We start from the raw sequence: 15,210 nt of genomic DNA, 5'->3' as shown, positions 1-15,210 counted from the left end.
TTGTAATTAATACAGTGTATCTATGTTATACATTCCATATTCAGAAACCTTAGAGGTGAAATTACTTTATCTTGTGAAATTAATTATAGGAATAATTATGTGTTACAACTTTCAGATGTGAATCAAAACAGTTTAGGCTGGAAGTGATCAATCGAAGTTATTTTTCTACCTGCTAAAAGCAGGGCCAACTTTGAAGTTAGATCAGGGCATTCTGATTTTTTTTCCAGTTAAAGTTTTAGTAACTCTGGGACAAACATTTTATAGCAGCTCTGAGCAATCTGTTCCAGTGTTTGAACCTCTTTGCTGTCACATTTTTTCAATATCCATCCCATGTTGCAGCTTATGACAATTGTCCCTTGTCCATTTTTCATGCCTATTTGCTTACATAGAAGCATTAAAAACCAGAAGAGTTACTATGGTACATTTCCTTATAAATTTATTTAGCTTTCTTAAGCCTAAGGCAGATGTGACTTTTAATATTTTTTTAAATTCTTTTTAAGTCTTCTGGAACCTTCTTACAGTTCCTGCTTTGATAAGACAGTAGAAGATAAATTATATTTCCAGGAAACCAATTATTTTTGAGAAAATTAGTTTAGTTAAGGACTAAAACCTATCAATATCAAATCAGAAGCTTGTTCTAACAGATAAGCTTGATTAAATATCTTTCAAGTATAAAATCAAGAAGTTGCAGTTTCTGTTTTTGATATATGCAGAAAAGTTCTCCTTTTGAGCTTTTTGTTTGGTTTCTTTTTCTTTTTCTTTCTTTTTTTTTTTGAGTAGTGGTGATTATCTTAAGTTCAAGAACAACAGACCTTGCTGCTGAAATCACTCACCTGCAGAGATAAAATCTACTTCAGCCTCAGCTTGAATTTAATCAAAAGATTACTCAAGCTGCACAAATCTCTTAATAGGAGCCAGAGAGACAACAGGCCTCAAAGATTCTGAGAAGCGGAAAGAAACCTGAAGGCAGACTCTTCATTTCTGTGTGTCGAGTAATAAATTCAACATTTTTCTTTGATTGCCTTGAAAGAATGAGTAAAGAACAACAGACAGTTTCTATCTTGTTCTAGTAGAGCTGTTTCATCCACCAAATTTGTTACTCTTGCTTTCAGAGTAGAACACAGACGCTCCTTCGGGTTTACCTGTGGCCCCACTCGCTTTATGCTGTTTCAGGAAAGGAAAAGAGGTGGAAAACAGAATGATGAACTGCCTCATAGTAAATTCTAATTACAATGTGTTTGGGAAGAAATCTGCCAAAGCAAGGATGAAGCTTTACCTTAAGCAAGGCAGAATAGATTAGTTATCTTTTGATAGGAAGTTCAAGGAAGGTAAAGATCAGTTCAGGCTTATCCAGCTGAGATGCTCCAAGTGAGAGCAATATATGAAGATCTTGGAAGCCTTGATAAATGGTAAAAGCACTTGAAACAATTTATTAAGTATCTTCTGATAAAAAAAACAACAAAACCCCCCACCCAAAGCCACAGCTTTTGCATACTGCTACATGTGAACACACGGTCATCTAAATGAAAATTTACTTCTTGAAGTTCCCACGTCAACACAACTCCTCGGGTAACATAACGGCCAGTGCTGAACCCACTAGGCATCTGGGGGTCTCGAAGGCGAATGAGGGACAGGACGCTTAACAGAAGGGAACACGCGAAGGCTGTCCGTAGGCGCCCGCCTCCGCACCTGGCGGCGCGCTCCCCTCATTCCTCAGCCGAGAACGAGCCCCACCACCCTCCCGTCACCCCAGGTAGCAGCACCTCGGCCGCTTCCGTTAGCGGCGCGCGCCCCTTTGAAGCGCCGGCCGTTAGCGGCGCCGCGCCGCGCCCCTCCAGCGTGCTGATTGGCTGGCGGCGCCGGCGCTCTGCGGTGCTGTGATTTCGAGCCTCCCAGCTGCCGTTGGGGGGTGCCGAGCTGCCCCCGCCGTGGGGATCCCGGTACCTTTTCGCCCGACCTGCTGCCTGCCTCGGGACGCTGCTTCCGCGCGGGCCGGCCGGCGGCGGCGGGGGGAGCGGGAGCGGGAGGAGGAGCGGGGAAAACACGGGGGCCTCCTCCTCCTTTTCCTCCACCACCGCGTGCGGCGGCGGGCGCAGCATCCTCGAGACCGGGAGGCCGGGAACAAAGGCTCCGCGCCAGCCCCGTCGGCTCCACCTGCCCCCAGCGGAGATGGCGTCCATCGGCTTAGGGGGGCTCAACGTCTCCGCCCGCAGGAAGAGCGTCCCCTCTCGCAACGCCGCGGTGGAAAGGCGGAACTTGATCACGGTCTGCAGGTGAGCCCCGGACCCTGCCCAGCCCCCGCCCGCTCTGCCCGAGGAGACCGTTCCTCTCGCCCCCCCGCCCCGCCGCTGTGGCCGCTGCCTCAGGGGGACCGTTCCGCATCCCGCGCAGATGACTCGCGGCCCCTGCTCCTGGCGGCCTCCCGGGGGCGGGAACGCGGGCGATAGCCCCGCCGCAGCCGGCGGCCGCCCTGTCAGGAGAGAAGCCGGCAGAGTGCCGGCCTTCGCGGGGGGGGCTGCCCGTCTCTGGGGGCACGAAGCGGCGAGAGAGGGCAGCCTCCTCCACCCTGACTCAGCTCCTTCGGGAGCTTTTGCGTGAGGGGTGATGAGGCGGCGGCCGAGGGGCAGGGGCACACTTGGCAGGTGCATCGGGCGTTAAAGGGTCTTGGGAGATGGGGGGGCAGCGGTTTGTTTTCGGCACCTTGCATGTGTTCCTGGGTGCAAGGAGCAGGGCAGGGCAGGCTGAACTCTCAGCGATGCTGAACTGAGGTTTCCATCTTCGTGCAGGTAGAATGGGTGTAGAGTCAATTTCTCTCAAATTGACACGGTACGGATGCTCTTCAAATTCGAGCTTTATATTTATACATATACGTGTTGGACGTGAAGTGAAAGCTAAAGCTGTTCTGGGCTGCTGTGGAAGTGCCTAGCACCGCGTTCTTGCTAAGGCACCGGTGCCGCAAGAGCCATCCCGAGGAGGCTGCGTTCAGGGGATATTTTTATCTCCAAAATCTAGATCAGGAGATCTGCAGTATACGGGAGATCTGCATATTCTCTTTTTTTTTTTTTTTTAACATCCTACTGCTGAGCTTATACAAGCCTAACAATGCTTCCTATGTCTTTGTGTGTAAGCGTTTCCACTGCTGTCATTGTTGAATTCATGCAGCATTTCCATGTGTGCAGTACTGACCCATTACATCATGGCAAACTTTTAAATGCATAAATATTCTGGTAGCAATGACTCTGTTAGTTCATTTCAATTGTTATGAAACTAATCTGTATATTATCTGGAGAAGGTCCTCAGCAGATTCATAAGATCTATGATACAATTTTAATTCTCAGAAATTTTAATAGTGTACTGGGACAACTATTATATAATTTTGTACCCTCTCCACTTAATGCTGCAGCAATATTTTAAAAAACAGGTTAGGGATCCCCCCCCTTTTTTTTTTACTTTTATTGTGCATAGTTAATGGGTTTTACAGAGTGTAGCTGTCATCCAGCTACTGAAATAAATTTGCTTCGATCTACTTCCAAGCCCTACTATCTGCATTTCAGAGTAGCATTGATACTATTCTGTCTTTTCCCAGACTTTTATTCTTAGTTCTTAATTCTGCTCTTATCTATGAAAAAGATATAAAAGAAAACCATAGAAAAAGAAGATTTTTTCTTAAGCCTGCTGAAACAGATCAAAGAGAAGAAACAGAAGTTTTCAGTTTAACTGTTGTTGCAGAGATACAGATATTGCCAGTCCTCACGCTTAGGAAAGCACAGATTTTTACCAAGTCATGACATAGTTGTACAGGATAAAAAGAGTTCAACTATATTTTATTCTACAGAGCTTACTATTCTTTTTTGCCTCCTCATCAGAGAGGAACTTCGCTCTGTGCTGTTATATTTTTATTTTTTTTGTTTGTTTATTTCATATCCTTATTCTGCAGTTGAAATTATGTTGTGACATATTTAATGATGCTTAGAAATCTGAGGCAATTTAGTCAGACACATATGAAACAAAGAACTACTTCAGAAACTACTTGAAATCGGTGTATTTTAATTATTTTCAGTGAAACAATTTAACTTTGCTATATCTTCACAAAACCCAAAGTCCCCGGTTTGTGAATACACTTGAGCATTTGGAAAGGATGACAAGCAAAAAGGATTTGCATGGTTAAGATGTGCATTCATGTGTTTATATTTTTATTCTTCTGACAGTGTAAATGTTTAAAATATTTCTGTTTATTACACATTTTCTATTATTGAAAAGTGTTATTTATTCAGAATAGACAAATTAGCATCAAAACCAGTAAAATAATAGCTCTGTCCAATCAAAATCATATGAGAATATGAAACATTTCTGGTAAAAATAGCTCGAATGAATGAATTAAATTTGGATGGTGTGACTTACTCTCCAGTGAAAGAGGGAGATCACAAGGAAGGTACTCTTCTGAATTACCATCTGTTAATAGCCTCTGATAATGAACTATTTTGTCAAAGCTTCAATTTAGCCAATTTTTACTTAATAGTTCAAGCAGGCTTTGAATTTTTAGTCAGTGATGGCATCTGTCTCCTCATGTGGATGTGCATGGTTTCTCCTGTTTACAGCTTTGGACCGAACAGTTTGTTCCTACTAGTATGCTGAGCGGCACTGCAGCCATAGAAAGTAACATAGTTACTTCAGTTCCATAAACCAGTTCCATGTGAAAATACATGGTTACGTTTGCATAACAGCACAGCTGCGATGTACATTGCAAGAACTTTTAGGGTATTTTTTTCTTGAATAAGTAGTAGATGCTCTAAGCTTTACTTCTCTCCTTGCCCTTTCTCCTTAAAGACTGATGCTTTCCATTTTCCACTAAGCAGTGCTGGGATTTTGAGGTTGTTCTAGTTGTTTACTTTGTTAGAATCTAGTCTTCCTTAAGATCCATAGATCAAAGGCTTATATAGATACAAAACAACCAAAAAAGTAGAGACAGTCCTTGAGGAGAGCTTCATAGCTTAAATACAGAATGTTAACACAGAATTGAACAACTGCAAGGAAATGCATCTTTAAAGTAGTGGTTTTGCTAACATGCATAAGAGCTGTGGCAATGATGTTGACCTTTAGCTGAACTTTCTGGTTTCACATCCAAGCCCCAGTAATAAGAGATATTAGTTTATAATCTTGGGGATTATTCTATATTAATAGTTTATGTTCTTAAACATGGCAATTTAATGACATTTCCCAAATTGCAAGCTAAATAAATTTGACAGAATCCTTCCATTCATTTGAAAACTGAGAGAAGCAGAATCTGACAATGAAAAGTAACAAATATTGTATAGCAGTCACATTTTCTGCCTATTTGCTTTTTTATTAGAGGTTTGTTGCTGGTTTGGAAATGAGCCTGTGGACTTCTATTCATAAAAGTTCTGGCTTCTGTTCAGAGTTATTCAAGAAGTTTGGGAGAGTTTTGTCCTGGTTTTATCTGGGATAGAGTTAATTTTCGTCCTAGTACCTGGTATCATGCTGTGTTTTGAATTTAGGATGAGAAGAACCTGGATAGTACAGTGATGTTTTGGTTGCTGCTAGGGCAGTGTTTACACCAGGTCGAGGACTTTTCAGCATCTCATACTGCCCTGCCAGTGAGGAGGCTGAGGGGCGCAGAAGAAGCTGGGAGGGGACATGGCCAGAACAGCTGACCCAAACAGGCCACAGGGATATTCCATACATTGTGACATCATTCTCAGTATATAACCATGGAAAACGGCCAGTGGCTAAATTGCATCTGGCAAACTAGCTGGGAATTGGTGGTCTGTGGTGGTGATCACTTGTTTTGTATATTCTTTTATCATTATTGTTATTATCTTCCTTTTCCGACCTGTTAAACTGCCTTTATTTCAACCTGTTTTACCTTTGTTTTAAATTTACTCCCCCCCTGCCCGATTCTTTCCCCCATCCCATTCCAGGGGGAGTCAACAGCTGTGTGGTTGTTTTAGCTGCAAGCAGGCTTAAACCACAATGGGGTTTTTTTTGGCACCCAACATGGGGCACAACAGGCTGAGGTAACGACAATCTGACCAAAGCACTTTAAAAGAAATTTGTTATAAGCATGTGTTATTGTCACCAGTGATTATTTACCTAATATGCTGATTTGTTCACGCTCAAAGTTCTTGTGCTCGTTCTCAGAGCTGCATTATGTAACATCTGACGTGCCTTATGTATTCTCTGTTGTGCTCTTTGACTCTGTGAACTTGGTCAAGGTTATCATTGTAGTGTACTTTAACTTGCCATAAAGTCAGTATGACAGACTTGTTGCTAGTGAGACTAATAACATATAATAAAGCTGAGGGAAGAAGAATAAAGGAGACACAGACACGTGTCTGGAGTGATGGCATTTTGGCTTCCCAAGGCACTGTTATACGTGATGAGCCCTGCTTTCCCAGGGATGGCTGAATACCTGCCGGACCATGGAAAGGGATGAATGAATCCCTTGGTTTGCTTTGCTAGTGTGCATGGTTTTTGCCTTGCCTATTAAACTCTATTTGTCTCAACCCATGAATTTTGTTGCTTTACTTTTCTGATTCTCTCTCCCATCCCACTGTGGGAGGGAGTGAATGAGTGAGCGAGCAGCTTTGCGTCTGGCTGGGGCAAAACCGCAACAACCTTCTTGTGCATCTTGCAAAACAGTTTTAAGCACCTACCCCCAAAAGACTGTTATAAATCTTTTTTATTCAGGAATATTCCCCTCTTATATAACTGAGAAGGTCATTTTAAGGTTGGAGAATGCTACAGTTTCTACATCTTTTTTGGCTCAAGCACCAGTAGATTTGAGGAGGTAAGAATCTGAAAACCTCAGAGTTCATGAAGGTCATTTAGCAACACTGATACTGGACTCTGTCCAATGGCAGTTACCATATGAAAAAAACAAACCCAAACCAAGCCTATTGTTGCAGCGACACAATGGGAAATGATTGGATAAAAGACATCTTTTTAAAGAGTCTTGAAGCAACAGGTATGGAGCTGTATTACTTCTGCTCCTAGAGTCCACTGAGAAATTATTCTTAGAAAATTCCTTTTGTTTTCAAGACATGTTTTTCATGCCTTTTTGCTGCAATGTCTCTGTTAACCTCTGAAGTGTAGGTAGACTGTTGCTCTGGAGTGCAATACTGCAGTAGCAGCTTAGTGGAGAGAAGGTGAAGTTGGGAGTGACAAAGGGAAAAAAGAAAGCTCTCTAACTCTACCCTACTTCGATGTTTTTTCTTCATAGCTTTTGTGTACTTTAGACCTGACCTTTTCTTTCCTGACTTTCAGTCCCCAAGTGGTTCTACATAACTGTGCAAGATTATGGGCTCTCTTTTCTGGGGGTTATATACTGGAAACAACGTGGGAGAAATCTTTTATGACTGAGTAAAACTGCTTACCCAGTGCTTACAGTGTAACCAGTTCTCAAAGGCACCACTTCTACATACCTTAAGTCTTTTTTCCAATCTCCATGGTAAGCATGGTGATGTGTGAATATCTAGCATACAAAATGTGTTTGTGGTTTTTAACTTACACATAAAGATATATTTCACTCTCTGTGGTACTGGATAAATAAATAAAACAACACAGAAGTATTTGCATAATTTTTTTTTTTTTACTCTCCCCAAAAATATTTCTGATCAATCAGATTTTGCCTGGTAGCACTGTTACCTCCCTGGTCTATGGAAATACTCTCATGCCCAGTCCGTTCTCTGAAAAGCCAATTTCAGCCAAACTTGACATAGCTATGAAGTTTGTTTAGGTTTTTGGTGAAACCATAGGCTAGAGAGATGAAAATTAGTATTTCTCTGGTGAGCATGCTGGCAATAACATGAACACTTAAAAGACAACCATTAATGACGATGAACAGTTAGACTGTCTTTTCTGATTGGACTCTAGATGTTTAAAAGTTGTTCTATCCTTAAAAACTAGGTACCTTTTTTAAAATTGAATTGTAAAAAAAGCATGAGAGTGATACGCTGTACCTTCTCTTTTTCAGAACTGCATGGTGTTGGAGGAATCTTCTTACAGTTAATGCTGACTTAGTCATAGCATTGTTTTTCAAAATGAATAACTTTTAAAAAGATACCTTCAGAGCTCTGGTATAGCTTTGAGGAAACAATCATTACTGCCATTAGAGTAGTCAATAGCAATGATCCTGACTAAGTAGAAATTTACTGTTGGGCACGCATGTCTCTCACTTACTCAAAATTGGTTAAAAATGTGGAGGAGTTAAAAACTGAGTCATAACTTGGCACTGCAGAAGAAGCTTCCTCCCCCACCCTTCTTGCTCCTAATTCCTGTCCTGTCAAAAACACTGTAACAATAGAAGCCTGCAGGAAAGGTAGCATGGGGAGTCTTTATTCAGAAGTTTACTTTGTAAAACATAATTGAGTTGAAACTCTTAAAATATATATGTCAATTCAGTTTGAGCACAATTAGTTTAATTTAGTAAATGAGCATCAGGAGGCTATGCTGTCTCCACTAAGGGTGCAGTTAAGTTACTTTTATAGTACAGAATATTTGAAAGTAGTACTGCTGGTTTAAGGAGCATTATTCATGCCCGTGCCTATATAGTTTGCTGCTTCTGCAGCTGTGCCATAGAACTGTTTGCCTTGAGATGCTGTGAAGCATATTTATTATTAATGTATCCATATTTAAGCGTCACTCCACCCCTCTTCTCAAGTACTGAAAATCTAGAACAATTCTAGATCTAGTGGGCCCTATAAAATAGAATTGGCACAACTGAAGGTGCAGTGTGCTCAGGTATAGGGTCTTGCATGAGCATGCAGAATGAAAGCTTCCTAAACTGCTACTGCTGATGTTTGGGTGTTGGGAAAACTATTGCCTCAGGCTCTAGTGTGGCTCCATTAATATAGATAAGGATTGTTGCAAAAAATGCAGTAAATGCCTCAAAATGAGTGTTACTTTCCAAGTTGAGGACACGTGAAACTTACTTTGAAACCGAAAACTGGAGAACAAGGAGCAGAAAGAAAAGCAAAACTGGATTATGATTAAAATGACAAAGGCAAGAGAAAAATAATTTTTTGTCTTTTTTTCTTGAGGTTTAAACTATCTTCTGAATAAGAATGAATTTGGCTAAGTGCAGGTGTAACTAAATTCAGCTAACTGGCTGATTAACTGTTTACGTCTTGTCTGTTTTTTATTGTGGCTTGATTCAACCTTTCCAATTTCAAATGTTAGATCAATTAAATTGATAGTTTTTCTAATTTATGAAGTAATATGGTGCTGAGTAAGGATTACCCCCATTCACAGGGAAATCGTCCTGTCCAAGTTAATGCTCAGTTAACAGTGCTCAATATTCATTGGTTTATAATATGTTTGGATTATTCTTGCATTAGGATGAAATGACAGTGTTCTCATAATAGGATTAAGTTTCTATTTCTGATTCTTGATGAAATATCAGCAAAAACTATGATATTTAGTATTATAAAGAGAAAGTGATGTTGGATGCTTTTGAGTGCTGTTTTTTCTATGGGTTTATTAAAAGATTGTAGAGAAGAGGAAGATAATTAGAAATAATTAGCTGGCCTCTACACAGAAAGTGTGGGGATTTTTCTTCTCTTCTTAGGCTTTATGCCTAACACTAACACTGAAGATTGTATTTCCAGGAAATTTCTTGATGTGGTACGTGTTTGTGTTGCTCTGACTGAACTTGAAATCATCAGGGTGATTTTCTGGTTCTTTGCTCATTTGGTTTATACAAACTACAATATAAACCAACATATGAAGGACCAATAGCTATCCATACAATTTATGATTTTCCTGTGCTTTTGTTGTAGGTTTTCAGTCAAGACTCTGATTGACCGTTCCTGTTTTGAGACGATCGATGATACTTCCCCTGAATTTAATAATTTTGCAGCCATTCTCGAGCAGATTCTAAGTCATCGACTGAAAGGTATGTTAATTCACTTCCTTACTGGTGATGTTTTTGTCATGACAATTTGCTTATATGAAACTGGTGTACCTCTGTAGAAACCCCTTGATGCTGAATTAAAGTGTTGGCTTTCCTTGTGTGTCTGTCCCTTTGCTGTTTCTTTTCTGATGGTTTGTGAAACGTTTCCAACCTTCTTGTTGGAAGCTTTCTTGGCTGGTAATTAAGCAAGTGGATGTTGCCATGGTGCTGAGCTCTGTCTGCTTTTCTGCTTTATGATAAGACTGTGTCCTAAGAGTCTGAGTCTGAAAGACAATTGTAGTGTTTCCTGCTATAACAGAAGCTATAGAGATTGCATCTGTGGTGCTGCTCCCTTTTCTTTCTCCCTTCCCTGCTTTTGTTGCCTTCTTTTCCAGATACTGTGTTTAGGTCCTTTCATTCCCGTCCCCCCACCTCCCTAGTGAAGCTGGTTTTTGCTACTGGGATGTAATGGATCTGGATTAAATTGCTTTTGAGAAAGGTCAGTTGTTGATTTTCCTCTTGTATCAGAGTCAGATGTTGTTCTAATTCAAGAAAATGTCTGTTTGCGTTTTCTGATTGTTCTAGAGGAAGCTGCTTTACTAAAAGAACAGAGCATGCCTTAGCAGTCTGCAACAGTCGCTAGAAAAGGACTTTAGAAGTTTCTCCTCGTTTCTCAGTTCTGTATACAGTACAGATTATTTGAGGATTATGAAGGACATTATAATAATCTAAATATAGATGTGTAATAGGAAAATCTAGTCCTTTTCATACTTTTACTTTTTAACATTCATAACTAAGCTTTTTGAACAATATTGTGTGTAGGTTGACATTTGAGTAGTGCAATTACTACCTGCTGTCATTCTGTCAGAGAAGGGGGAAAAAAAAAAATCACCCAGTGGGGTAGAAACGTGGTGTTTGTCACATTGTGACAAAGATTATTGGAGTGATTATGGGTACTTAGCAACTTGACACTGCAGGGAAATTGCTCTGTTTTCTTCTCCCCCAGTTTCAGTGATGTTTGAGCAAAAATCATTACAAATTTTATTCTTTTATTCCTACCCCCTCTCGCCCCAGCATTCCTTTGCTTTGCAGTCTATTAATCAGGACAGACAGGCAGTACAGAGAAGCCACCTTGGCAGCTTGGCAAATAGGTTACAGGCAAATGGAATTTGCAAGTAAAAAAATTATTTGAAGTAAGAAATAAAATTTAAAAAAGCTCAATTATTTTTTCAGTCTTCCCCTTGTAATTACCAGTATGATTTTTCTAACTTTGCAGAGTTATATTAAAATATGGCAGCAGTTTGTGCATCATATTGCAAATGGGGAATATTTTGGTAATAACCCAATCACTGTGAATAATTGTTTTATTCTTTAAAAACTTGAAAGGGAAATTGAGATAACAAACACGCTGTGACAATTCAGATTTTAAGAGGGTATACATTATAAAACGCAGGGCCCGAAAGAAATTGCGTTTTCTTGATGGAAATGACTAAATATATTCTGAACACATACTTGGTGTCAGTAGCAGTACACTAAAAGCAGACTGGTGATTGCAGAGGGTTGTATAAAATGCTTTCAAGGGGGCAGAACATTGTGATCTATTTGTCTATGGTAAAATAAATGGCTTCATTGTAGCAAAGTTGTCAGCATAATCCCATGGCCGGGTAGTTAAACAGATGATCCAGATTTGAGAGTTTGAGTATATAGACCTTTACTTTCTTAAGGCCACGGCAAATAACAATTCTTAATCTTTGACTTCCTTTGGAAGTACTGAGTGAGGAAGGAAGAATGAAAAACCAAAAAAGTATTTAATTTGCACTGTAGAAGACTAAGTTTACGTTTATTAGAAAACTTTTACTGGCAACTGTCTTTTCTCACATTAAATGCAATAAGTTTTTAAGGAGCAGAGCATAGTTGTAACAGAATTTAGTGACTGTTGCTGCTTGTTGGTTTTGTGTGCTGATAGGATCAAGGCAAAACAAAATGGAAGAAAGGAGGATAGCTATTTTAAGGAGAAAAATATTCAACTACAGGGATTAGAATTTTATGTTCTCCCTGAAACAATTATAACTAAGAATTCTGAAATAAAAGTTCTCCAAGCCTCATCTGCCTGGCTGCTAAAAGTGCCAGTTATAGCAATATAAACACTATTTTAAAATTTATTTTTGATAGGTATCTGATCTTGCCAGGTCCAAATTGCAAAAAGGTCGTGAAACAACATTCATAGTGGTGTGGGAGGGTTTGTTCTTTGTTCTTTCTTTTCAGGAATTTAGTTCAGAAAGTACCTTAGTGTGCTGGTTTTGACTGTGACAGAGTTTAATTTCTTTGTAGTATGGAGCTATGATTTGGATTTGTGCTGAAAACAGTGTTAATAACAAAGGGATGTTTTGGTTGTTGCTGAGCAGTGCTTGCACAGAGCCAAGGGCTTTTCTGCTTCTACCCCACCCCACCAGTGAGTGCGCTGGGGATGCACAAGGAGTTGGGAGGGGGGGGAACACAGCAGGGACAGCTGACCCCAAGTGACCATAAGGATATTTCCTAGCATATGACATAATACTCAGCATATAAAGCTGGGGAAAGGTGGGATCTGCAAGGTGGGATCACGGCTCAGGGTCTAGTTGAGTGTTGGCTTCAGGTAGTGAGAAATTGCGCTGTGTATTTTTTATTATTACTACTACTGCTACTTTCATTTTCTGTCCTACTAAACTGTCTTTATCTCAACCCGTGAGTTTTACTTTTTTCCTTTTTGATTCTCTCTCCCATCCTACTGAGGGGGGAGGTGGGGAATGAATGAATGAATGTCTGTATGGTTGTTTTAGCTGTCAGCTCAGTTAAGCCATGACAGAAAGTCATCCAGTCCAACCTCTTGCTCAAAACAGGACTGTCTCAGATTGCTCAGGCTGCATGTTCAGGTGGCATTTTCTAGTTGTGTGTTGAAAACCTTCATGTCATTTCTCGAACTTAGTGCAGTTTGCTACAGAATTTTATCCTTCACCCCAGATCTCACTTAGTGCTTATCTTTCCCTCATGTTGCCCACAGTCTTCATTGGATCCCGTGGTGAGCCAGACTAGGAAATCAAACGGGCAGAAAACTAATTACTTTTCCCATGGATGCACTTCTTGAACCCAGCTGCTCATTTTCTTAAGAGTGTTCTAGATGTGGGTGTTTGCTTAGTAATAAAAATTAGGTTGACATAAATATATTGGCTCATGCAACAGAGATCTGCAAATGCTTCTTGAATACAGGTGTCTGTTCATGTGATACAGAAGACTTAGCACTTATGGCACCAAAATAGTTCCGAGAAAGGTAACACAGTATGCCATGGCCAAAAGGCAACATCTGTACTACCTTACAGTTGCAGGTACGCCAATGCCAATACGTAGGAATCAGGAGTAGGCCACTGTTTTTGGAAATGCAGTCTGGCTCACAGTCTATTTCTTAATTTCTCTAAGGAAGAGAGAGAGTTTGGACAAGCTCTTTTAACTGTCTTTTCAGGGATTACAAGTTGTTGACTGCCTTCTGCTCTAGGAAGTGAGAGATACTTACTGCTCTACTGTATATGCAGTACACCTGGTTCTCCCTAGAAGCACTGGATTTGTTGTGAATGCAGAGTAAACTAAATATCATAATGGGATAGATATAAAGGATGTGTTCTTCCTGTCATTAAAATAAGCTGTGTGGCATGCCTGCTGGCAAAATATGATACTACTGGGCAGGACAATTGAAGATCTAGAAAAGGTAGGAGAGAATGAGTAATAGGGAGAGGATGAGTGACTAATTAAACTTTTAATCATTCTCAGGAGTAAGAATTTGTAGGGATTTATAATGTGGTAGAAAGTAAGTGGTATTCTCAGTGGATACAGAAGCAAGGTATTTGAAGGTCTCTGGACTAAATTAGACCTATAACCCTGAAAGAGATTTTACAAATTTGTATATATGTGTTTGATATTCTTTAAAGCAAGCTGGTAATTTCAGGAGCGATTCCACACCACCATCCCCTATCCTCCCTCATAGGTTTTTTGAATTTGATTAAGCCCTATCTTGTAGTTGTCTTTGTGGTTTCTTATTTTTACTGGTGGCCACAGGTTTTTCATGTATATTTCATGTAATATCCTTTTTATCAGTTAACTAAGTATAGTTTGTACAGAATTGGTAGGGGCATGAAGAACTGTTTCTGGGATTTGATCATGGGTACATCCTGGCTGATTTAAAACCTGAAGTCAATTCAAAGTGATGTATATGTTGTCTTTACTATATCACAATGTTTTATATTTTTCTTTTTTCTACCACTGTAAGTTAGTTTTAACTGAGTTAGTTATTGATGTTCTTCACTATTATTGTAGATGTTTATGGCCATCATCTCAAAGATATTTCTGAAAATTGTCGTCATGCACATGCATTTATTGACTTAATAGGTTTTTACTGTAATATACTTTACAGGAAAATGAATCAAAACTGCTAGCCAGTATGCATGCTTAGATTTAGTTTTGGTGTGTAAATTAAGTTCTGTCACTGACAGCATGTATGTAGTGCATCTTGCTTGTGACTTGTGTAGTTTTTGCATGGCACAGTTACTGTTTGTGTACTTGCCACCTCTAGGCATGTAGCACCATAATGGCACAAACTTGCATGTTGCACTGTGCAATTTTGACACTTTCACAAGTTTATGTGCCTTTTTTTGTGTGTGTACAGTTAGAACGTATTAGAAAGACACCAGAAGCTTCTGCTAGAGTTGCCCATGGAAGCTGCTTACTTGTCTCTATCTGATCTATGTTAATTCTAATTTTTAATAACTGTCGAGTTCATTTGCTTGCTTTTCTTTTTCTTCTTTTAGAAAACTTACTATGAGTAACAAGGTTCTAGTATGATCAGTGCTTCTGGAGTGGAAAGATAAATGTCATTATACTCTTCTTCATCCTATAAAAAGTTCTAGTTTCATGCACCATCAATAGTCTGGCAGTAGTAATGGTAAATGGCTGTACCAGTGATGTCACTAGTAAATGTCATTCAGTTTTGGCCTTCTTCATAGTAAGGTGAAATATTAAATAATTAATTTCTGAAGCACTGAAAAACTTTTCTTCTATCTTCAGTGCACAATTTATCCTATCCATTTGGGGTTTATTTTATTTGTTTTTAGGAGGACAAAAAATGCTTACTACTATCTGCTATTCATGTAGTCTCTTTTTAAGCAATTTATAGTAATATAACTTCTATTAATGAAAATTCACTGAATTCTAGTAAGTCAGGCATAAACAGTGGTTATAAAAGGAAAGGATATAAATTATGTCTGTGGAAGACA

At 39.7% G+C, this 15,210-nt stretch overlaps 1 protein-coding gene across 3 annotated transcripts in view; it reads left to right on the top strand.

Annotated features, from left to right (window-relative positions):
• Positions 1-2,118: 2,118 nt before the first annotated feature.
• RUNDC3B (RUN domain containing 3B) overlaps positions 2,119-15,210 on the top strand; it is a gene marked incomplete at both ends in the record, with an annotated part of 52,094 nt that continues 39,002 nt past the window's right edge. For 2 of the 3 annotated variants that reach the window (XM_084260205.1, XM_084260204.1), the window contains 2 exons: positions 2,170-2,273; positions 9,798-9,913. In XM_084260205.1, coding sequence (XP_084116331.1) covers positions 2,170-2,273; positions 9,798-9,913 — 220 coding nt within the window. Of the gene's footprint in view, positions 2,274-9,797; positions 9,914-15,210 lie in introns of all 3 variants that reach the window. The other variant, XM_084260206.1, reaches the window with a different exon arrangement.

Source organism: Gallinula chloropus (genome assembly GCF_964237585.1).
Source record: "Gallinula chloropus genome assembly, chromosome: 2".
Classification (NCBI taxonomy): Eukaryota; Metazoa; Chordata; class Aves; order Gruiformes; family Rallidae; genus Gallinula; species Gallinula chloropus.
This window is presented reverse-complemented; position numbering and strand designations above follow the sequence as displayed.